We start from the raw sequence: 23,747 nt of genomic DNA, 5'->3' as shown, positions 1-23,747 counted from the left end.
TGTCAAAGGAGCAGAGCAGACCAGGCCGATTGTTGCTAGGACGACTATCTGAAATGGAAATCAGATTAACCCTTTCTCAGATCTCCAGACTGGAGCCATCTCTTATTCAGCAGCGAGAGGCCTCTCTGCCATCCTCCTGCACCTCTGGGAATTCATGATATTCCAGCTGCTCTTAATGTAGCCAGCAGAGACAAAGCGGCCATATTAACGACACATCTTCCCATGTTACGTTAGAAATACCATCACAATTTGTTAAGACTTGTGGCAGTAATCGCAATTGTTCCTCTGGTTCCCGCTGTAATAGAAACTCACGATGCATTAGCTTTGATTTAATTGTCACTGTCAACTATTCGCTTTGGTTCCCCTTTTTCTTGCAAAGTGAGCAGCAACAAGCCCCTGACAGCCAGTCTCAGTGCAGATTTACATAAAGCATCTATAGTGACAATATGCGCTTTGTAAGCAGCCTGCGTGTAGCAGCCTCCGCAAAGACAAAGAAGCGCACAAGAACGACCGCACGCACAACAAATTTAGGATTAAGACATAGCGGCGTCACCGCAGCGAGGAGCGTCTCTGCAAATGCAAATGAAAACATTGGTACAACTGGATCAGTTGGCCTAAGTGGCCGAGGCCAGAAGAGGGAAAAAAAACATGCAGATTGACAGGCAGAAAATTGCGATTTTCCCTCGAGCTAGGGGCTCAGAGATGGACTGGCTGTACGGAAACAAACTCCTCACAGAGATGCCAGCCATAAAAAAAAGAGAAAAAAGGGGGGATGTGACGTAGGGAGGCTTTTTCCTGCCCAAAACAGCACACTGAGGGGGAACTGGAAAATATGCTGACCCCTGTTGGCTAGTAAAAAAAGAAAGAAAAGTTGCTGATCTTACTTTTTCCCCAATTCCTCTAAAGCATTTTTGTTATTTTCTGATATTTTTCATGCCTGGACTACACGTATTTTTGTAATTAAGACTAAATATTATTAACAGGTAAACGTTCGATGTGTTGTGTTTATACAGATACAATATCAGTTTACTGACTATCATCCCTGTCAGAGCCTGTAACCCACCTCCCCCTCCCCGGCCTTCCTCTCTGTGTAGTGTGTTACGGTTTATCCACCGTCTGCTTTCACTCCAGTGGTTTCAATACTCTCCCGGTATTTTTATTTTTTTCTTCCTTCCTCTGAGCTCTGTTACCGTTCCTCGTGTAAGAGATACAGTGACCAAAACAGTGTAGTCAGCGAGGAAGTGATTACAAACTGATGCTCCAAATTCGCTATAAAATGAAAATCAATATTTCCACAAGTTGCTGCAACATAAAAGATAACCTTCATTGATTTTTCTAGACTTAGGCCCCTGTGATAAAATCTAATATAAATTTTCAGCCACACGGATTTGGATCAGAGCGGAGCAGGGGCTGAACGATAAGTTCCGCGCACATCTCTCAGACTTGGATTTTTTTTCCTCCCCTCCTTCCCCTTTTTCCTTCTTCCAAGGCAGGGCTGTACTATTTATAATTGGCCCTGTGTGAGCAAAAGCTTCTATCGGGAATCTGTTCTAATTTTTATTACTGAGAAGCTAAAGCCTGTTCCAGATAATTTGGAAATTTCAGGGGAATTGTGATAGAGCTGATGGCACAGCCGGACTGACTCCAGAAAGGAGCTAACCTGTAATAGCCTCTGTGGCTGCGCTGATTAAATGTTGCCATAGATGAAAGACCTGCCATCACCGCAATAAATTAACCAATCACACAAATCCCAAGTCGCTACTAATCCCTCCTTGATACCATGATCCTCTGATCAGCTGAAGGAGGTGAAGAAGAAAGTGTCTTGTGACACTCAGCCTTCTCCTAACTCCCTGCTTCCCTGTGTAAACAACAAGCTAATGATATCGTCGCTGACCATTTCACCACCACTGGCTACTCTTAACCCGTTTCATGGTCAGGGCAGGTGAAATCGATACAAACCGCGGTGGGAATGATTATTTTCCTCATCGCACTCGCACACCCACCCCCTCCACCACCACCACCTCCCTCCCTCCACCAAGGTCACCGACTGGCACTGTATCCGTCTTGATCCCACAGCTGCAGGATTTAGACAACTGAGAGATCAAAACCGCTCCGTCTGAATATCTCAAGACATATACCGGCTTTATGCATTCATCTTTCAACGCCCACTCGGTGCCAAAGTAGTGCCATTTCCAAATGAAAACACTAGTGGAAATATTCCAGTCAAATCACTCTGAGTATTTTTGAACCTTGCCCTCTTTTTCACAGTAAAAGCCTTGTTTCAACAATTGTTTTTTATTTCCATCTTTTTTTTCCTCTTTTGCTCCTGAATAACTGATAACGGCATTTTCTCATCCCCACATTACATCTGACCACTGTTGACCTGGCAACGCGTGCCCAAATCATTTTGAAAGTGCCGTGTCCTTTGCGGTACTATATTTGCAGCCTAAATATATAAATATATATATAAAGATACAAGCTTACGTATGGGTTATGTCGAGTTTATATGTTCTCTGTTTCTAACATGGGAGTGAGGATAAAGGATTTGTACCTGTTTTACCAGTCAGTTTACAGCAGACAGCACACTCACACCTTGATAACGTCCATTGCAATTAGTTGTTCACTGCGATGAAACAAATTGCATGTGGTCAACTGGAAATTTCATTAAGGGAGATTTTCCTCTAGCCCTCGTTATCGCTCTGCGTATTAATATTTTCTTAGCCTCAAGGATGGATGGGTTGCAAGGGTCTTTTTTTTTGTTGAATTAAAAAAAAAAAAAAAAAAACGTCCGGAGCTAACCTCACAGCCTGTGTTCGCCCGCCGCTATCCACGCTGGCAAAAAAGCTGTGTACATGCTTAGTTAGGTGCTGCATTTTTTTTTCATTGCACCCTGAAATAAGATTCTCTGTCGACATCCACAATAAAGTGGGAAATACCTCCATTTCTCAAGTCTGCTTTTGTGTCATTCTCCCCCTCTTCTAAATGGCTATGGTTACATCTGCTGAAATGAAAAGATACCTACATACAGCTTTCATCCCCCCCACCCCTCCCTCTCAGGCTATAGCATCTTCTATTGGGAGGCTAAATAACAGAAATATGCAGGAATTGCACACTAATTCCCCTTAGAGATAGATCTTGGCTGGTGCCCTGTCATAAATCAGAGAATTTCGATATGAAATGAGGCAAGCTGCTCTAATCATTTCTGCATTTCAAATTGGATCACTGGCTCAATCGCCTGGCTTTTAAACTGCTTGCCTAAGAGCAAATGTGAGGTGGGAGATAATTCAGCTGAAATCTCTGCCTGCTCTGTGCGGCAGTTAGTTTACTGCTTGAGTGCAAGAGAATGCTTTTTTCTTCCCTTAGCCCATCTTTCTCTTTTCAACTTTGTTAAATTGACTTTTCATTTTAAAATCGATTAAACTGAGAGAGTCACTGCTGTTCCCGGAATCTTTAAAGGGACACCCATCACTGTGCGCATGTGCCTTTATTTGGCTGGCCGCTATCATGGCGCCGCTATGGGAAATAAATATTTTCTCATTTAAATCACCTTTTATCCTGCTGACTGGACTGTAAGCATCAAAGTTCATGTGCTGCATTAGCTATTACTTATTTCGCTCCATTGAAATGCACATGGGGTCTGTATTTATACTGACTATGGGTGGCATTGCATGATTACTGTATGTTCAGTTGCTTTTATTAAGCCACAATATGAAGAGACTGATGACTGGCCGCTCTGGATGTTGATTGGGAAGCAATGCTAAATTACAAATAGCGCATCTACACCCTATTCTGTTTATTTTTAAACGAATCTGCTTCTTGCTCAATCAGAGGGGATAGGAGTGAAGAATAGAGATTCAGAAGGGTGGGTGGGGTAGAGGGGACACATCAATTCTCTATTCTTCAAGACCTTCAGGCATGTTGAGGTGCTTCAACTCTAAAGCCAAACAGTTTAGTGTAAGCTGTACCTGCCCTGAAGACAAGCAACCCCCTTTCTCCAGCCCTCCCTTCTCATCCTTCATTTCTTTCATTACATTTTCTTTTCTTTCATGTCACTGGCTTCCTTTCCTTTCCTTTCCTTTCCTTTCCTTTCCTTTCCTTTCCTTCCCTCCCATCTCCTACCCCACTTTCCTTTAACATCAGCATGTCGCCCGCCCTCATCACATACTGTATATAAAACGTCTTCACTTCCCCAGCCCTTCAGCATCAAAACTACAATGTCTCCAACTTTCTTTGTAGTGGCGAACGTGTAATTCAACTTCACGAGTAAATGCGCGTGTGCTGCCGTAACTCCGTATTATGCATATGTCTCGAGAACTATTTGAAGATGTAAACAAGGAAAAGTGGAATTTGTAATGCATGTGCTCCGGGACTTAATCATGTCTTGGAGGTAGGGCTCACATATACACACACACGTGTACTCCTTGTGTTTGGCTTTGGTCAGGGGACAGAACAGCCCTGTCGCTTCACTACTCACTGTTTGAATTACTCAAAAATTTCCCATTTGAATTCAATTGGCAAGGACTTGTTTGATCTTTTGCATGTGAGTTAGGTCTGACTCCCCGAGCAGCAAGAAGCTGTGTGAGGGAACATAATAGAGAACCTGGAGCCAGTAATGTTCACCTGTATGGATATTACCAAGGCCCCTGGGGGTCAAGGTGGCAGGTGGCATATTCTCTGGACAGATCCACCTCTTTCTCTGTTGGGAATAAACATGCGGATGGGGGGATTTCTTCAAAGAGGAAGAAAAGGGGAACTCGGGAGTCAATCTGTCAATGGGGTCACAACAAATCCCTGCTCTCATAACCACACATGGAAGACTAGGATCAGTCAGAGGCAGCAAATAAAGACAAACAATAAAATAGTAGGCTTGAACGAAGCCCCTGACTTTAGATAAACCCTCGTGCCCCCCTTTAGGTACTGGATTTTAATATTCTTTTGAACTCCCCTCTCTTCTCTGGTGGAGTTATAAATTTCATGATGCATTAGCTTAGCATCTACTGTATGTGATTTTATATTTCAGAAGTCTCTTTCATTCTGTGCGGCCGAATCGCCTCCTGATTGGTAAAGTGAGGTTTCTCTATATCCAAGTGTACCAAATAATAACTATAATAAGCAGAAGGGAAAACGCAATACATAAAAAATGAGCGGAGATTAAGAATCAAGTGAAGAAACGCAAGCCTCGCTAACTTTGTTCTAACAGTGAACACAAAGAACAAAGGTATCTGAGATTTGCATACAACCTGATCACCTGCACGCTGCCGCAGTGTTCAATAGTTTGATCCTTACATGCACTCGAGAGAAACGGGGTCTCACTGTAAAAAAACAACAATATTTACACCAAGTTGAGTAAATAAGATAAAGATGATGAACTTGCCCTTCACTAAATGCATTAGACGTGAACTCTCTTATCAGAGTCTCAGCACACGGACTGTTAAAAGAGGGGTTTCTCGAGCTGGAAATGGTCTTTGTTACCCAATTAGTTTGCTGACGACCCCGCGGTATAATATTTCTGCTTTGACAGCCTCATACGCGTCCATCTAATGAGGAGCTGCTGGACCAACAGGGAGAGAATGGACACTAGCCAGACCTTTATTTCCTCTACTACCTATCAGTTTTCCTATCTAACCTTTCATTGTTGGGTTTTTTGCTCTTCTTTTCGTTTTTTTGTCAGAAGAGTTGGATTTTTCTGCTTGGTTACTCATCCGCCCAGTCATTTTGACAGGGCTTCGTCTTTGGTAGGCCCCGAGCCAACCAGGCTGAAGATCAGAGGGCTAAGGCCAGGACAGGGGACGGCGAGGACTTATCAAGGTCTACCAGCAGGGGTTTGCCTCCCTGTAGGGTGTCCGTCCTTTCTCTAAAGGAGGTGAAGCAACTGAGCCTCTGTGTTTCCTCCACTTCCCTTGCCAATTTGACCAAGAGGAAAGAGAAGAGAAAGGAAGCAGTTTGTTTTGAATAATGTATGATTTCAGAGTCTCGTTATCCTCGCCTTCTAACAAGGAGCTCAAACTAAAACCTCCTTAAAAAGAGACAACAAGGATATAATTTCTACAATTATAACTGTTGGAGGGACTGGCCAGCCATCAGCAACTGCCATCAAACCTCAATTTGAACTCACTTAGTACTGGAATACGAAGAGGACTATCAGGGGCTTGCAAATGGAAACAATCGAGGATTATCTCCAGCACTTCACAGGAAAGTTGTTTCAACATATCACAAGTTACAGCCATGACAGTGACAGATGGCAAAGCAGCTGGCACCACTCAACTTTGTTCCATGATTCTTTCTTTTTCCTCCTTCCTTCTTGTTCTTTGTCTTGCGCCTTTGCTGCAATGGAGGTCTGTTGTGTATTGAAGTGTTGGATAATCATTCATTTGGGAAGACATATTGCGCACTGTAAAACAAGGCGATATGTGTGAAGCCAGGGACTTCTGAGCTTCACTGTCGATGCCTGGCCGACTATTCTGTAAAGACTGGAAATCAGTCTTGTTTACTTGCTGGGTACTTGCTTTAAAGCAGGGTACATCTCAGGTAAAGAAGCATCTCCCTAAATCTGCTACAAGCAGTCGTTCAAATTCAGAAAACTCTCGAGATAAGTGTGTAAATGATAGTGAATGACTTATGCTATCCCAAATGGAACAGTTGTTCATGAATGTTAATGTTCATATCAAGCTGTTTGTGTGTGGTTACGACATACAGACACCACAAGCATGCAGATACTACAACTCCACAGTGTGACAGTTTGATATCCAGACAGTGCCTCCCTGATGGGCCACTGGAAGACAGCAAACACCCAGAGAGCTGCGAGGAAGGACATGGATACCCAGCTCACCCCTGAGCCCTGCGGGTGTGAAAAGTGGCCCCCCAGGACCTGGAGCTTCACTGGTCCTTTGAGTATCACTGATGCCTGCTCTGCTGCACGGAACGGTGACTGAGCAGGCTCTTCGAGGATGACAGCTACCTGTCTATGCATTACAGCTGCAGTATTCAGTTATAGCAGAGCAATCACATCTGGATTGTCTGCGAGGATGAAGTCATGCCATTACGTAGAATGTAATGTTTTTAAGCGTGAGACCTGGAGAACAGTTGAAATCAGTTTCTGCTGTGTTTTAACCAAATGCCAAAAAAGGACAGGACAGAATGACGAATTTGTTTTGTGCAATGATCTGTCGGGAATTAAAATCCCAATACATGGATGTTCTTGAACACACACATATACATCTACAGGTTAATAGCTTCAAAGAAACATTTATTAATGTGACAGCCACCATGCTGCTGCAGCACCAGACAGAAGAGACGGTATCTTTGCTTGAAATAAAGCACCACTTCAGTTCATCATGCAACATCCTACTTAAATAATATCACTCAGTCAATATTAGCACAAGGCCTTCTGAGTGATGAACCACTTAACATTACATATTGTTACTAGCAGAACAGTAAACAGTAAAAAGTGCCTTTCAGAAGGAAATCCTGCACTTTTCCTGCATTGTAAAATAAGTTTTCTCAGCATGGACAGTAGAGATTGTTTCTACCTTTGTGTGTGTGCAAAATGTGCCCCTGGTTTTCTACTTTGCAAATAACAATTATAATGAGCTTGAAACAGTTTAAACTTTAACCCCAAGGTAATCGAAGCACTCAGGGCAGTGACCCCCGAAACTGGGCAAGTGGCTCCAGCACATCCCAGGAGCGACATCTGAGATCTCTGCCCAGAAGAGCGAGGTCCTAGGACAAGCAAATATACTGTGCAGGACCCTCAAGCTCCCAGGCCTCTGGTAGAAGACCTGAATTTGAAAGATAAAGACTGCGTAGCATATGCGTGTACAGGGGTGTGAAATCACTGTTTCACACAGGGCCATGTAGGCTTGGATTTTTTCCCCGCTTAATAATAAACACCTTCATTTAGAAACTGCATTTTGTGTTTACTTGTGTTGTCTTTGTCTAAACACTTTATTGCGCCAATGTATGTCTGTTCTTTCTTAGATCCATTAATCAGTCTGGATGAAACTTACTGTAAAAACTGTCAATGGTACCAGAACTATCAAAATCAATAATGCTTTTTTGAATGATGAGTATTATGTGTAGAGGCTGATCTCAAAACAAATGGCAACATTACGTGCGTGTTATGTGTACACTGTTGTTGCACTTTGAGGTCACTTTTAATGTGTTGTGATGCGTATCTGTAAATAAGTGTTCCACAAATAGTAACCCTAAAACTATGTGTTTATTAGTCATTTGTATGTCGTTCCGCCTTTTTTGCCATCTGACTTTTTACAGTGATGTAATGAAGATTAAAAAGAATACAATGATCAATCAACACACTTGCCTGTGTTTTAATTCATAAGCAAAGCACACTGGGCCTGGCAAACACTGCCCACACAGTAGGTTTTTGCTAGCATATATAACTGCATTACTTCCAATGAATCATTTTTTCTTAATTTTCTAAATTAGATTACATGCTAATAATACTTCTGTACTGTAATACCACTTGTAAGACTATTAAAAACAGATGCCTCCACTGTGTGGTGTAATAAAAAGTATGACTTTTCCCTCTGGAACAGTGGTAGTAACATAAAGGCACTCTTAATTTGCAAACTGAGGTGGTAGCTGATATTGAAGTTAAAGAATATGAGAAAAACATATTCCAGCAGCTTCTGCGGTAACTCCAACAAAGCAATAATCTATTCAGACAAAAAAAGACTTTTTACCATTTCAAAACCAGATGTGCTATATTTGTCGAAATGCACCTCCACCAAAAGTGGAATAAATTATGATGCAAATTGATCTGTGTTTTGAGGAAGTCGCAGTATCCTTGGCATGTTTGAGGGAGCCATGCAGCCATTAAAGCGAGCACAAAGCAAATCACTGAGTCCTGCTCTGCTTATCAGGGGACCTGCCATATCAGTTTGGGTAGTTGTGTTGTGATGTAAAGACAGCAAAATGTCAGGTTCACTTGTAGATCAAGTCAACCATGTATTATCTCGCAAACAGAGGAGCTCAGCTGTGGCCATAATAGCTCTGACTAGCTGACTGACTGAGTGCTTCACGGCTAATGCATGGAGCTGTGGGCGGCAATGAGTTCCAGCAAAGCACAAAGAAAGTTTGAAAGTAGAGCCTTGGAAACATATAAATAATAGGAAAAAACCCACACCAAAAAACAATGGTTGTGTGTTTTTTCTGCCACTGCCTGCAACCAATTCTGCATTCTGCATTTGACTCACAAGCAGACATCAATGTCATGTTGATCTGTGTTAAAAAGCCCCGATTTAAAAAGCTACTTCAATGGAACGAGCTTGGATGTTTGGTCCTTTTCATGTAAGAACATGAAAACCATTGATAATGCCATCGATAAATATATGGATGACATTGAGCAAGGGAAAACAGGCCAGATAATTACCATTTTACCCATCTGAAGAGACCCCAGCCCTGATATTGGTTTAAACCCAAGAAATAATTGATGCATGCAATCACAAATTGGTTCTCCGCCTAAAATTTGGGCCCATTATTTCATTAGATGAAGCCACATTCTCCGTGCCAAAATTATTTGTGTGTCCAACACAGAAATTCAAATCCTGTTAGTCCCGATAATGTCGGCCGTTTCACAAACCATATCCAAGACAGTGTGACTTTCAGATAGAAAGTGCCGGCCACCTTTAAATGCAAACATACATGACTTCTGATTCTTTTTCTTATTATTTTTTTAATAGTTTGTTTGTTTGTGTGCATGCATATCTGAGGCTGCGTGTGAATGTGTGTATGTGATTTAGCAGCTAAGCTACAGAGAGGTCCTATCCTGGGGTGCCTTCTTGCATATGTAATTGGATGTTACTGTAAATAATTGCCTGGGCATGTGCCAGTGTGATGATGGTGATGATTTGTATGTGTGTGTTTGTGTACGTGTGTGTGTGTCGGCTCATGTGTGACTGTATGTGTGTAGAACACGCGTGCATCATTCTGTATGTTTGTGGGACTTTGCACGTATGTGTGTGTGTGTGCGTCTGCATGCGTGTGTGTGCGAGCGCATCTGCCCCATCCGTACTCCACTCTCAAGTCCCACTGATTCTCCTTTCCAGCCATGTTGAATCCTCTTTTCCTTATCAGGCGAGCCCAGGCCTGCATCAGGCTCTCCTTGCTATGACAGAGGCTACAACAATAGGCCTGCGATACCGCTGCTTAGCGCTGCGTTTCGGAGGGGAAACCTGCCACGGGCGCAGATTAACTACAACACACACACACACACAAAATAGATTGCAGCCTCCAAAACAAAACATTTTTCAGAATGCCTCCTCTTGATTAATGAAGCAATGACAAGAAGAAAAATATAATTTCTGAAACAGAAAAATCCACCACCACTTGTTAAAGTTTAGGGGTAGCTAACAATAAACATATTGGAGGGAGAGGGTGGGCAAAAGGGGTGAGATAAATGGCTTGAGTGATGGGCTGAATAATTTCTGGAGCATTTTTTTTTGCTTCTTCTTTTTTTTTTTGTTTGGTTGCACAGCCACATATTCCTACCCTTGTACTAAATTACACAATAATCACACTCCATCGGTTGACAGCCTCTGCCTCTCTCTGTCCCAGGTGAAAATTAGGACAGTATCTTGACATTTTCGCTCTTCTGTAGTTACAAGCTAAAGCTCTCTGTTCACAGCCAAAAGTGGCGCGCAGTCTCCGGCGCATGCACGCGCCCTCCCACACACCAGCACATTCACAAACGCGCAAACGCTACGACCTAAACACACACACACACACTCAAGTGCACTCAAACATGGCGCCATGTGTAAGCGCACAGGCATTAAACGCTATGTTCTCATACAATCTTTTTAAAACTAAAATATAATTTTTGACCCCAATTCAGTGTGAGACTTGACACCAGCGGACATAAAAGAATTAATTAAGACTTCATTTTGTGCCTCTAACAGCTCTAAATGACAGAATAAGGCAAAAGAAAGAGTAATAGAAGTTGTCTTGCTCGCACTTAATAGTTCTCCAATGCTAGCTGTTTCCTTGAGGTGCTTTTAATCTAGAGGTTAAAAAGAACAATTCCACCGAGGCTCAGATATTGTAGATATACATACGAAACACTGTATCAGAATGATTCCAATGATGTATGTTTCAAGGGTAATATTATAACATCGGGCTCTATTCTTGTTGTGCTTAATTAGCCTGTAGCGCTTATTGACTTTTATAATGTCCTTGTTGCCTGCAGTCTTTGAAATCGTTCTCTTTGTATTAAGGACCTTGTATGAAACAGAGATTACAGTAGCAGATATGTTTGTATCATAAACCTAAGCTCACAGCAAATTGAACTAGCATACGACAATATTAAGATAGAAAGCAAGATTAAAAAGAAAAAAGAAAAAACTCCCCGACAGATCTTAAACTTTAATTAGGCGAGTCTTATGCATTTTAATTACTGTGTAATTTGTACTAAAAGGCCCTCAAAACACATAAAGAGCAGAATTCTATTGAATCCAGACTCATTACAGTTGCACCTTGACTAAGCCCCAGTAATTAGCATTGGTATGGCATTGTACAAGAGGCGGCAACACCCTCATCAACACACATTTACAACAGAGCTCTAAATCTGCTGCTCATTAATAGCCTGCCTCCCAATCAATTATTAACACCTACAATGGAAGCCAGGCTCACCGGGGCCAGGCCTCTTACTCCAGGCAAACCGTGGGCCACCTTCTCCTCCCGGTTCTGTCCAGCATAGGTAATTACCGCTTTTAAAGACACCTGCTACTCAATAGCTTCGACCCAGACTGTTAATTTAGCCCCCCGATTGCAGACATTTATGTCTGAGTGTCACTATTAATTTGCGTTAATTTGGAGAGTGTGAGAAAGCCGGGTGGAGGCGTTGTCGGCAGGCGGCTGAATGTGCTCGTCGCTCACCTGCACCAGGGCTGGGGCTGTAATTGGAGTCTAATGGTCTGATTGATCAGTGAGAGAAGTGAGGGATGAGACGGCGCTCTGGCAGCTTCATCAGTCAGAGAGAGAGGAGAGAGGAGGAGAGGAGGAGGAAGAGGAACAGAGCGAGCAAAGCAGCTAACAACAGGAGCTCTGAGCCAACTCTCGGGTGCTTTATTCTTTTTTAGATTATTTCTCCTGTTTTACTTTTTGTCCATTACTCAGTTTGACCCCTTCCGCTTCTGCCTTCACTTGTTTTGCAATGGTGCAAATTTTGGTATCGATCTGATATCAAGCAAATACAGGGCCAGTATTTCCGAGACCAATACCAATACGGATACTTTTAACCTAAAAGACAGAGGAGAGCAGCGTGTCATGATTTATAAGATGAATCATCATCAATTTGCAAATTCTGAACACATTTCAATCACCACTAAATCACTGTGAATTTCCACAATGTTCACTTAGCACAACAAAACACACCTTTCAGCTTTTCATGCATTCTGAAATGGAAATGAAATAGATGGGATTCAGACGTTCTTCATACCTCATTTTTGAGGTATATCTTTATATTTTTTTTTCCAAATACATAATGTATTTAACACAATTCAGTGAGCTGCATACTGAACTTAGTGGAGAGACACAAAGTATTGATCGTATCGCGCATCGATCGATCCAATATCAGTACCAACATTGGTATCGGTACTATCGATATTTGGATCAATCCGCCCACCTCTACTTTGCAGAGTGCCCTGTCTGATGCTTAGTTTACAGGCCAGACTATCATCTGTCTTGCAGTGCAGTTTAACCATCATAATAAAACCATATGATATTTTAAAAAATATATCAAATAAAATAATAACTGATTCTATATTTGGGTTCAACTTTATACAGCCTGCAAGTGATCTAAGAGTGATACAAGAAAACATTTAACAGTGTTTAACACAGTGCAGTGTGATTGTGTTAACAGGTCTGCAACAGCAATAACTACAACTCCAGTCCCTCATGCCAAGCTGAGCCCCTGGGGTCTACAAACCTGCCACGGCCGACCCATCAGCTGTGAAATCTGCTTTCCTCTTTGATAAACGGTCGAGATGTGACCCTATCTCTGTCCTGCAGATGCCCAGATTTCCTGTCACGCTTTTTCCCTTCTGTTTTTTCCTGCTATTTCTCCCTCTGACTCACTCTCTTTCTCTCTCTCGCTCCCCCTTTCATTCTTTCTTTCTACCTCTCTTTCCTGGCGTGCCTGGACAACTGCATGAAACGCTCCACTCGCTGTTCTTCCTCAGCATCATCCATCACTCTGCTCAGCTATTGAGGCCTGTCGTGCACGAGCCGGCAAACGCACATAGACTCCCACGCCATAGGCACAGGCAGCTCGGCCAGCTCCAGCGCCAGTTCCCATGTGCGTCCACGAGGGACCATTACACCCCCCCACGCCCCACTTAAATGGCTCTTCATGTGCCCAAAGTGCTCATCTTTCTGTCCAGATTAATGCAAACACATCTTATATTCACTGTATTTTCATTATTTACTGTAAGCCACTTTAAGGAGTCATTGCACTTTAGTCCCGCTCTGGGCGTCGTGCCAAGGATTGAGACACGGACCTACGAGCCCACCGTACGCTGCGGCTCGACAAAAATAGCTTGACCTCTAAAAAGTCATACCTTAAGTGACGCGTGTGGATGATGGAATAAAATATGTTTGATTTTAGAGCGGCTCTATCAATATCTCACTAGCGGGTCATGAGTTTCAAGCATCAGAGAGGTGTCACTCCTGCCACATACCTGACTGCCTTCGGGTAATTCATTCACCTCTATGGTTTCAGAAAAATCTAAGAGAGTAAAAGGAGATTTAATAGTGTATGGAGGTCACACTTCATGAGAATGACTGAGTGTGGCTTCTAGCTGCGGTAGAGACCCACGAAGCAATAAGGCTTTATTTCTACCTCAAACGCATTCTACCCCCTTCTGACCCTGCTTTGCAGCACTGGCCACCCTGACATGCATCAAAACTAGCCGGCCTCTTTTACCCCCTCCCTCCCCTTTCTCTTCTCCCTCCCCTCACACTTACATTTGTTATTTCAACTTTTCTCACTCCAGGTGAGGCATCAGAGATTTGATCCTGTCTAGATGTTTTAAGATTTGCACAGCTCTCGTGCCTCCTACTGAAATAACTGAGATAAATGCAGCCCTGCGTGCAGGGACGTTTCCAGAGGCTGCTCGTTTAACAATGCAGCGGCTCGATAAGTAGAAGCTTGAATTGAAAGTAAAGAAATAAACTTAGGGTACTGTAAATGAGACCAATCCCTTGTGAAGTGCAAAATACTACAATTTTTGAGTTTCTGGCTCATTCTGAACCAAGAAAAAAGAGAAAAAAAGGAAAAACTAAAGTAAAAAGTTACACTGAACCCTAAAAGGAGGCTTGGTAAAACAAAACATGCCAGCTGGGTTGACCTAGCCTTTAATGAGAGATAGTGAGAAGCTGCTAACAGCCAGTACCCCATTTGAGAGATGAAACTTAGCAGAGGAGGAGGGCAAATAGCAAAAGCATTGAAAGGGCTCCCATGAGAATAGACACACATGAGATCCTTAAAGGCAACGCGCAAGAGCTTCTTCCTCTGCTTTTAATTGCGATAGAGGTTTGGCATATTCTGTAACCCCTCCACAGCCTATTACAGGTGATGACCAGCACCTGCTCGCTTAAAAAAAAAAAAAACAACAACCTAAGGAGCGTCTGTACAGCAGTGATGAATTCCTCAGAGGGTAGTTCGTTAAGAACTTCTCATTCTAGCCAAGAGCAACAATCAGTTTATGCATCTTGTTCAGCAGCGAGTCTGATGAATGTGTAAAGTTTTTAACTGCTGGAAAACCTCAACTAGCAAACAATTCAAGAAGATGCTTTATATGACGTCACTCGATGAGTCTGGAGGCGGGAGGGGGGTCATTTGAGGGACAGTTGAAGGTTGATTTTGGATGCCTTTCAGTGAAATTCATGCAGCAGTTCATCGAGAAATATATGGAGTGTGTTACTTTGGAAGGCAACTTGAGGTGTTACTCTGTCAAATCACTTTTCCGCCCAAGGATAACTGGCTTTACCCTGAGAGAAGCCATATTTCATGGCTATAATACGGCCTGAGTTATTTAAAGCCACTGATGACTTCAAAACCATGAGGGGAGCTTAGAAAGCAGTCAAAAGTGTTCCGAAAATGATTTAATAAAGTTATGCGTTTAAGGAATCTGGGAGAATGGATGGCATGGCCTCTGAGTCTGAAATCCTCCTGGACTTATTCTTGTGTTTTTTTTCTCCTTTTAAACAAGATGAATGTAAGGCTGGTTTTGACTTTAATAGGAATTTCTTAATTAATCCAAATGCAGAATGGAATATCAAACCCACGGAGGGCTTGTCCCTCCACCAGAGCAGCAGGTCAACACGAGCCTCTGCTGGGATCTCTGAAACAAGAGATATAAAGCTGCTGTGTTCAGAGTAACATCAAACATAATGGGCTGTGACTTCACTCAACTGAAGCCTGGACTGAGCTCCAAATCCACCAGTTAAAATGTTTTGTCATAAAATATGCAGATTAAAGGGGTAAAACAGATGCACTTCAAAGGCTTATGTTGGGGGCCAGTCGGATCCCAAAAGAGTCACCTCGGTAGGTTCGAATGTCAGGGGAGATGCCATTAATACGGGCTTAGCTGTAAAACTTTCTAGTGATCATGTCCCCATGGCTGCTAAGGGCAAGGTTTGACTAAATTTAGTGACCTAAGTTTAATCATGACATGACTCAACAATAAGAAAACAGGCTTTTACTGCAAACAAGTAGCATAACAACCATTGTCACTTTAGTTTACTATAGAGCCCCCAATGGATTTTTACAAAAATAACAATAATGCATTGTAAAGTATGCATCATTTTAAATGGCTCAGTAAGCCTATAAAATATATCATACAGATTTGTTTAGCCAAATCTGGATATGAAATACAATTATTATTTAAGTCAGCATGACTATAGTGAAAATAGTTGGTTGTAGTCACTCATTCTTGGTAAAATTACATCTATTCTGCAAATCTGGGATAAACCATGTTCCAAAAAGGAGAAAAAGCCACTGCTCACTCGTTGGCTAATGACATGTCAATCATAAATCAAAGCTTCAAAAACAGAGAAACCAATGGGTGGCTACATCCAGCTTTTATACTGTCTGTGGTTGCAAAGCGGCTTGCAGATCACCTAATCTGCCTCCACTTCAGCTAAGCTTGACTTTGCGTCCTGACTAAATAAATGCTTTCTTCAATCTTGGACCTTAACTTATTCTATAATGTATAGCAAAATCTAGTAGGTAGCTAAAAATCTTGATTGTCAGATGACAACTGGCACAGCTTTAATGTGGTACTGAAGCTCAGTCTTGTTTTTATCGCTTTCAACGACTGTTTTGTTTATAATTCACCGTAGGTACCAGAATGCCTTTGTTGCATCACTTTTTGATTATTGAAATGTTCCCTTTCCCTTCTAAACAAAAGCACACAAAGATCCCTGAAGTGTTGAGACATTGACATTTTGAATAGAGAGCAGAGCTGACTCACTGTTTTCTTTTAGGACTCTGGAACAGTGAGCCTGATCCCATTTAATTAACATTTATTTGACACTTTATCTTCATTTCACTTCTTAAATCATACTTTTATTTTATAATATAGACTGACTATCATTTTAGTGAGTTCTGCTCATATTTTAAGGATGCTTTACAGCTAAATGTTTAACGTTTTACAGTAGTTGGCCAAACGAGAACTTACCAGTGTAGAGTTGTCAGTGCTCATTTCAATCTTCCCCTCGAAGGGTCCCCATGTTGTCCCCAAAGGGAGCTGCTGCCGGCTGTGGATACGACGCTCACCATCTTTAAGGAATGCGTCCAGCTCTCCTGAAAAAACACACCAGATGCCAAAGCAGTCAGCCATAATGCTCTATATGGCGCACAAGTTCTACATCAAGTCACAGCTATGTTCATTCATTCTCATTTTGGTTTAAACCTACATGTGCAATCCTTTTACTCCCTCAAAAAAAAAAACAGTAAACAGTGGAGGTTAAAATCCAAGCAGCTTCAAAGTGGATAAGCAAATCAAGCGAGCATCCATCTGATGGTGTTCCTCAGACACATGGTGTGCTAACCCTACTTGAAAGGTGTCTTGTGTAGAGATAATCTCTGTGAGACAGTGCAGGCTTACTGGCTGGTGAGAGCAGCGAGTGTCAGCCCTATTTCTGTTGTTCCGGGAAGGCAGGACCCTTGTTAGTGCTGTGCAGATCTTCAGTTAATTAACAGTGGAAACGGATAGCACTGTTAGTACTACCAGCACTCATTCCCCCCCACCCACCCAGCTATCTTATCTCTTAGATTCAGTGTACTCTTTTTGACGTGGTGATTAATCAAACAGTTATGATAAAACTCATGGCAGGCTGTGACATAGTTTACAGAGGAGGATGTTTCTCTGAGTGTGTGTGTGTGTTGCAAAGAGAAAGTATGCAGCTCTTAACTAGTTGCCTTGACAATTCTGAGAAGTGCTGCTGGATTCAAACATCTGTAGCAACATTTGGTCTCGTTTTATAGTCTCCATGGACACGAGAAGTTCAAATAATGTTCTTATCAGGCGTGAGTCATGTTTCAGAACTTCTTTAAATAAGACCGAGGTGACCTTTGGGAAGTGCAAATTCGGGTCAGCTTCGGGCCATCAGCATGAAGCAAACATGGTAAATATACCCCAGTGTGTCCGGACGAGTGATCATAATGCGTGTTATTAATATACAAACAGAACTCTACATGTGTTGTTAACACTGTGTCTCATAACCTGTTTGTTAACACATGAGGCTAAAAGGTATTCGGGGCATTTGGTTCACGATGAATGGGTTGAAATGATCAGTGAACTTTACGATGTGTATGTGGTATAATGACCTATTCAGCCCTGTTCTACTCTGTAAATATCAACCATGTATCAGTGGCCGGCTATTGTGCTCCACCGTTAGGGCTCTATGGAAATGTGTGCTTATGTGAAGCTTTGCATGCATAAACATGACTGAAACATCGGGCTCGTGTTACTGCCCACTACAAAATCATGCCTTGGCGATCATATATTCATCAAGAACAGTTGCACCTGCGGCATTAAAAAGCTAAACGTTACCTCTGATTTAAAAAAAAAAAAAATCACTCCCCAGAAAAAAATCACTCTGTTATAAGATTGAAACAGATGCCCTGGACATTTACTTATACTTATGAAATTGACCGTATAAAAACAAGATAATCTGGACTACATTATCTCATTCTCACCCTCCCTCTGTATCCTCTGCCCCCCCTCCTCCCTTGTTCCTGCTGTTGCATGCTGTCCTCCTGGTGCTGCAGTGGAAGGTGGGTAAGCTCATTACAGAGAAATAATTAAACATTGGTGCACAGCTGGTCGTCATCACTGAGAGCAACAGCCACCGCTTGATGCATTCTGTTTGTCCTCAGATAAGACCCACGGCCTTTAACCGCTTGGATGCAAGTTCCTGTTTAGCCCCGCTTGACACACAGCTCAAGCCATCCCCAGCCAACAACTCTGATTCCTTTCTCCTTCTCTTTCTCTTCTCTGGGTGGATGGATGGGGGGGGGGTGATTGGAGTAAAAAGAAAACAAGAAAAAAAAGGGGGTAACGGGTAGCATTAGGTGTGAGAAAGAGGAGGGGGGTAAAGAGGGTACGATTCAATTTTTGCGGTTTGTGGTCCACCATGTTTAGGTGCCAGTTGTGTGCATCTCACACCAAATGTTGCCTGAGGACCTTGGCTCACAGATGGCTTGTCACATCTGTTGCAGATACTAGTGGAAGATCTCCACAAAAACACCCATGGATGAATAATGAGTCCCCTTCATGGGCTATCTGTGTGTTCTCTATGGGCATTTACAGGTTTGTGAATGTTGCAAGGCAAAAAAAAGAAAATGAACTAAAATAAATAAATAAATAAGTTATATTGACAGATGTGTTCTGTCATCAACTACTAGCTGCTGACAACTTTTGTAATTACGGTTGCATAAACTCTTTATGTCACAGTGATAATTCAATTTCTTACGAGCCCCCAAATCCCAACTCTATTACCTATACTCATTACAAATAAATTTAGAACAAATACAGAAGTCACACTGTTTAACCCGTCAAACTGCGAGCGGCAGACTGAACTAAGAGGAAAGCTCATAATGGGCTATTAGGAGATTTAACAAACCCAGCGCCTGTGTTCTCTCTCTTCAGTGTTTTCCTCATCATCCAATTCTCAAATGCCACACACTTGGCAAAACATGAGCTCGTGATGTGGCTCGAGAGCCCCCCCCCCCCTCCGAATCCCCAACCAAAACCTCACCACAACCTTTATCCACAACCACCACCACCCCCACCCAACCACCACCCCTCCCTCGATAAGATCATCATCTGTCGCTAGACTCTAGGGTCTGTTCCTGCACTCCACAGATACTTGGCAGACCAATGAATGTCCCTTTGTGTGGAGAGATCTTCCTCAGATAGCACCCAAGATGCTCCACACTGGCATCTGTTTGTTTTTTTTGTTTTTTTTAATGTGTGCATGTGTGTCCTGTCTTTCTTTTCTGCTCCGGTGCAAAGAAATGGGGAACCTCGTCTCCCTCTCTCCCATCTCCGGTGTACGACTGAATGCTAATGAGTTTCTCAGTGGCAGGATGCCAGCCTGCTATGATGTGAAGAATAAATGGGTGTGGACCACTGACAGACAGAGGTGAACTGCCACTTTCTACTTTTGAATAATGTTATTAGATCTAATGAAACTCTTTTCAACAATCCCTTAACATGCAATTCCCCTTTTTTTTATTTCTCCATTATGTTGGGGAAAATGATCTTATTCCACCACCTGACAATTTCACATTTGCATTACATTCTGTATTAGCTTGTTACAGATCTTTATTACAGCTATACGACGTTCACAGAGGTTAATACATTCGAAACGAAAGCTGTGTTTTATATGGCTGCGCTAGGGGTGTGAGGATAAGCATGTACTGGCAGTAAGTGTTACGCTGAATATGAAAGATTGCGTATATTGATATTGTATCAATAATGCACATGTGATAAATTTGTAAATTACTCTTTTTGTGTGGTTTTGTATAGTTATGGGTATGGATTGTCTCATACCTTCTGTGTATCTGTATTTGGTTTATAATCAATTTGACAAAAAAAGATACAGATATGATTATTTTTGATTTTCTTTAAATTTGCTGACTATGATAACCTGATATAGTGACAGGTTTAGGGTGCACTGATTTCCACTAGTTTGTCCACTGCAGTCTTGGGTAGGCTATGTAATTCTTGCATATCACTTTATAAATACTTCCTCATACTATGTTTGATTGCATAGTGCTTATTTTATTTGATATGATATTTGTTATGTGAGTTTTGCATGTTTAAAATTAATCTTTCTTGTGAAATTCTACAAGATTACAACAGGTTTGACTTACAAATTACAGGAGTATTTCCCTAGAGTGATCTGGGCCCACTTGTCTCTTTGGAGGGAGGAGGATCTGAAATTCAATCCAACTTTGTGTTTTTCATGATTACTTTTAAGAATTTCTGACACACTTCCATGATGGTCATGTACACATCTACAGGGCAGGATGGAGAGGTTACCAGTCAAATGGGTGACTGGTTTACAGGGGGATTCTGGACCAACAGTGTTTGTGATTTTCTTTGTGAAAACACTAAAATAACTAAACATCCCTTAAGAAGAGCTACAGATAGTTCAAAAGACTTGAGGAATCACTGCGGCTGTGCTAGTGACCCAGTGTTTTTTTCCTTTAATTTGTCATCTGTCCGTAATTCAAGGCTCCAACTGAAATATTCGTCCACCCTATACTTTAAAATTCAATGACTGATTCGCATTTTAGTACAAATGTTTCCATTAATGCACAAGACGTCCAGACCTGAATTTTCTTAATATAATTTCTGGCCCGGAGTGGGGCCTCTGCTAATGGTCAGAAATGACAAATGACATCATCATCATCTCGCTGAAGCATATTAACATTTGTTAAAGAACCGGGATCCGCTCGAGGTATTTTCCATGTGAATTTAACTTCTGTAACTAGTTCAAAGAACAAACTTACTTTGAGGAAAAGAAATTACCCGCAGCACTAAAACAGCCATTCCAGTCTGTGGTCTACTTCACCTTTATCCAGTTAGTGCGAGTATATTAACAGTAAAGGCAGATGTTGTGGGAAAAACAAGGAACGACAGAGTCGAAACAAGAGGGGAAACTGTGCTTGAGCGCCGCACAGCAGGCGATCCTTCTTGATATCAAGCGGTGCCTCTGAATCAAGGCAAACAAATGGCTGCTGTTCAAAGTTCAATAACCTGTGCGTGGCAATTCACAGATGTCCCACTGAATCCAAGTCATCTCCACTGATAGGCCATGCTATAGAGCCAGCAAATGGGCTATAAATTAATATACCATGAGAGCGGCATATGGGGTGAAATGAAACGCAGTGTATCAGTTCAACAAAAGGTGCCACATCTTTAAAGCAGATATGTGATATGAAATTTTACAGCTGAAGGAGAAATGTCACAGAGCTTTGATAAGAGAGCAACGAACTTTCTCCCCCCTCCTACCCAAACCCTATTATCAGGTCCAAGTGAGCAAAATGCATCATTTATAACCCAGAGCCCACACTATTATCTTTGAAAAAGGCACTTGTGTTAACACAACTGCGGACCCCCACCACCAGCAGCACCACCTCGTCTTCCCCTGTCCTCACCCCGCCCCTCCGCCCTCCCCAAACCCGCCCTAACCCTGCCTACATGTGGCCGCGCTTGGCCTTGAGCAGCGGGGAGAGCGTTTGCTGGGGAGCAAGTTTCCAGGCAACCACATGAGTTTGGCCACAGCGGGAGGGGGGGTGGGAGTGTGGAGGGGGTGAAGGAGAGAGGGCTTAGTAGGGGGGATTCACCCCTTCAGGTCAGGCTTGTTTTCAGGCAGTGGATGGCTTGAGGGGAAAGAGTTAAACAAGCCAAAGGGATTAGGGCATTTTAGCTGTGACACTCCACACAGGCTGAGCAGGGGGCTAGGGGGTGGCTGTGGAGGTCGTTTGGATGGAAGTCTCCGAGCCTCTAGTTGTTGATACATGCAACAATGCCCATGAAGTACCGTTTTTTAAAAAGACAGATGTAATTATGGGTGTTTCAACTCAGTCTCCTGATAAGATGACTGATTGCACACATTATGCTTTTTACAATATCCGCTCTAAAACCCAACCTGACTTACATTTAGGCTGTGCCAAATAATTATGTTTAAGGTGAGGCAGCTAGCACACATTGTGTGGCTGGGGAGAGGTTTTGTTTAAAATAAAGAGAGCATCTTATCTGCTTTCTTACTGTTTTTGCCTTTTAGGGTAGACCGAGTAACAGCTGAAAAAGAGGGACAGTCGAAAAACCTCAAATAATTGTACATGTGCAACAAGTCAGATCAGTCATTTTTGCCCTGCACATGAGCATCCTGTTTGAATGTGGGAAATCTGAAGTAGGCAAGCGTCCATGTAAGTAAGGTAAGTATTTCATGTCACCATGTCATTTTCATGTGTTTTTTTCACTGTTTAACTTGAAGTGGGACCATTGTCATCTTCATTCTGTGCTTTAAAGGCTAACATATGTCATGCCGTGGTGTCATTCAAGGTTAATGGACAATTAAGAGAAATGTGCAGTGTGGCCAGCTGGCTAAAAACGAGATGCAATTTCTCAACTGTACCTGTGGTAGAATCCAATTGCGTTGAATAATGTTTAGTTGAATTGTTTAACATTGGTGGTTAAAAGTCATACATGTGGTTGAATGTAAAAATCGCTGATTGAAGCCAGAACCACATATGCCACCACTGTGAATGACTTAAGTGACAGCCTAATTCAGTAGATGAATGAACTACTGTTATTTTTAATGGTTTAGTAGGCTATTATTATGTGGTTGTAGCCTCCAGTGTTATTATTACTGTTTGCAATTGCTCTTTAAATGAATAAGTTTAAAAAGTTGCTCAATAGAAAGAAAATAATGAATTGAAATACAATTAAATATTTGTGCTATGCAATTCCTGTTCAGCATTTTACAAATTACTGTTGCTCAATAAATACAATTAATTAAAATCATATATTTTTTTGTTGACTTCAGTTTTTTAAAGGCTTTTTTATTTGCGCTGAATTGCTTAGGTAGCATTGTGGATGGGTGTTTCAAGTGCACCATGCTACTGCTTTATGTGTAGCCAGCGTGGATACACTTAAAACACCCATGCACTTTGGAAACCATAAACTACTTAAGGATATTGTTATTTAATATTACCTTTGTAGTGTAGGAAGGAAGGAAACATCATATGAAAATTAAACTTGCTTTCATTCGCTAGCTTTGGTGTGGTAGTACCAAAAGTAAAATGAGTACCAACTGCATTCAGTCTACCTCAAGTTTATGGCTACAGGTAGCATCCAGTTAGCATAGCTTGTCATAAAGATGGAAAGCAGAGCAAAACCTAGCCAGCTGCTTCAAGGTGGATTTAGTTTAGTTCAGTTTTCCCAAATAGTTTTTCCCTATTTCCAGGCTCCATGGTAACCTGTAACCATAGACTGTATGTAAAAAGTGGACATAGAGTTAGCTTGGTTAGCAATTGGCATCTGTAGACTTTCTAGCTGTATGGCACAGATACAGACACCTGCTAGTTAGTAAGTCACATTCAAAATAGCCTTTTGTTTGTGAGAATTTCACACAGCAAAACTGAAGCACGGGCCTCTTGGACAGGGTTAGTGCAGTTATTCATTTGTGTTCAAATTGCATGAAAATGT

The 23,747-nt window shown here is 42.0% G+C and overlaps 1 protein-coding gene across 2 annotated transcripts in view; it reads right to left on the bottom strand.

Moving 5' to 3' along the window:
- Positions 1-23,747, bottom strand: part of zfpm2a (zinc finger protein, FOG family member 2a) — a 120,883-nt gene that overhangs the window by 47,299 nt on the left and 49,837 nt on the right. For both annotated transcript variants that reach the window (XM_063487774.1, XM_063487775.1), the window contains exon 4: positions 16,698-16,822. In XM_063487774.1, coding sequence (XP_063343844.1) covers positions 16,698-16,822 — 125 coding nt within the window. The remainder of the gene's footprint in view (positions 1-16,697; positions 16,823-23,747) is intronic.

Source organism: Pelmatolapia mariae, linkage group LG10_11, assembly GCF_036321145.2.
Source record: "Pelmatolapia mariae isolate MD_Pm_ZW linkage group LG10_11, Pm_UMD_F_2, whole genome shotgun sequence".
Lineage (NCBI taxonomy): Eukaryota > Metazoa > Chordata > Actinopteri > Cichliformes > Cichlidae > Pelmatolapia > Pelmatolapia mariae.
This window is presented reverse-complemented; position numbering and strand designations above follow the sequence as displayed.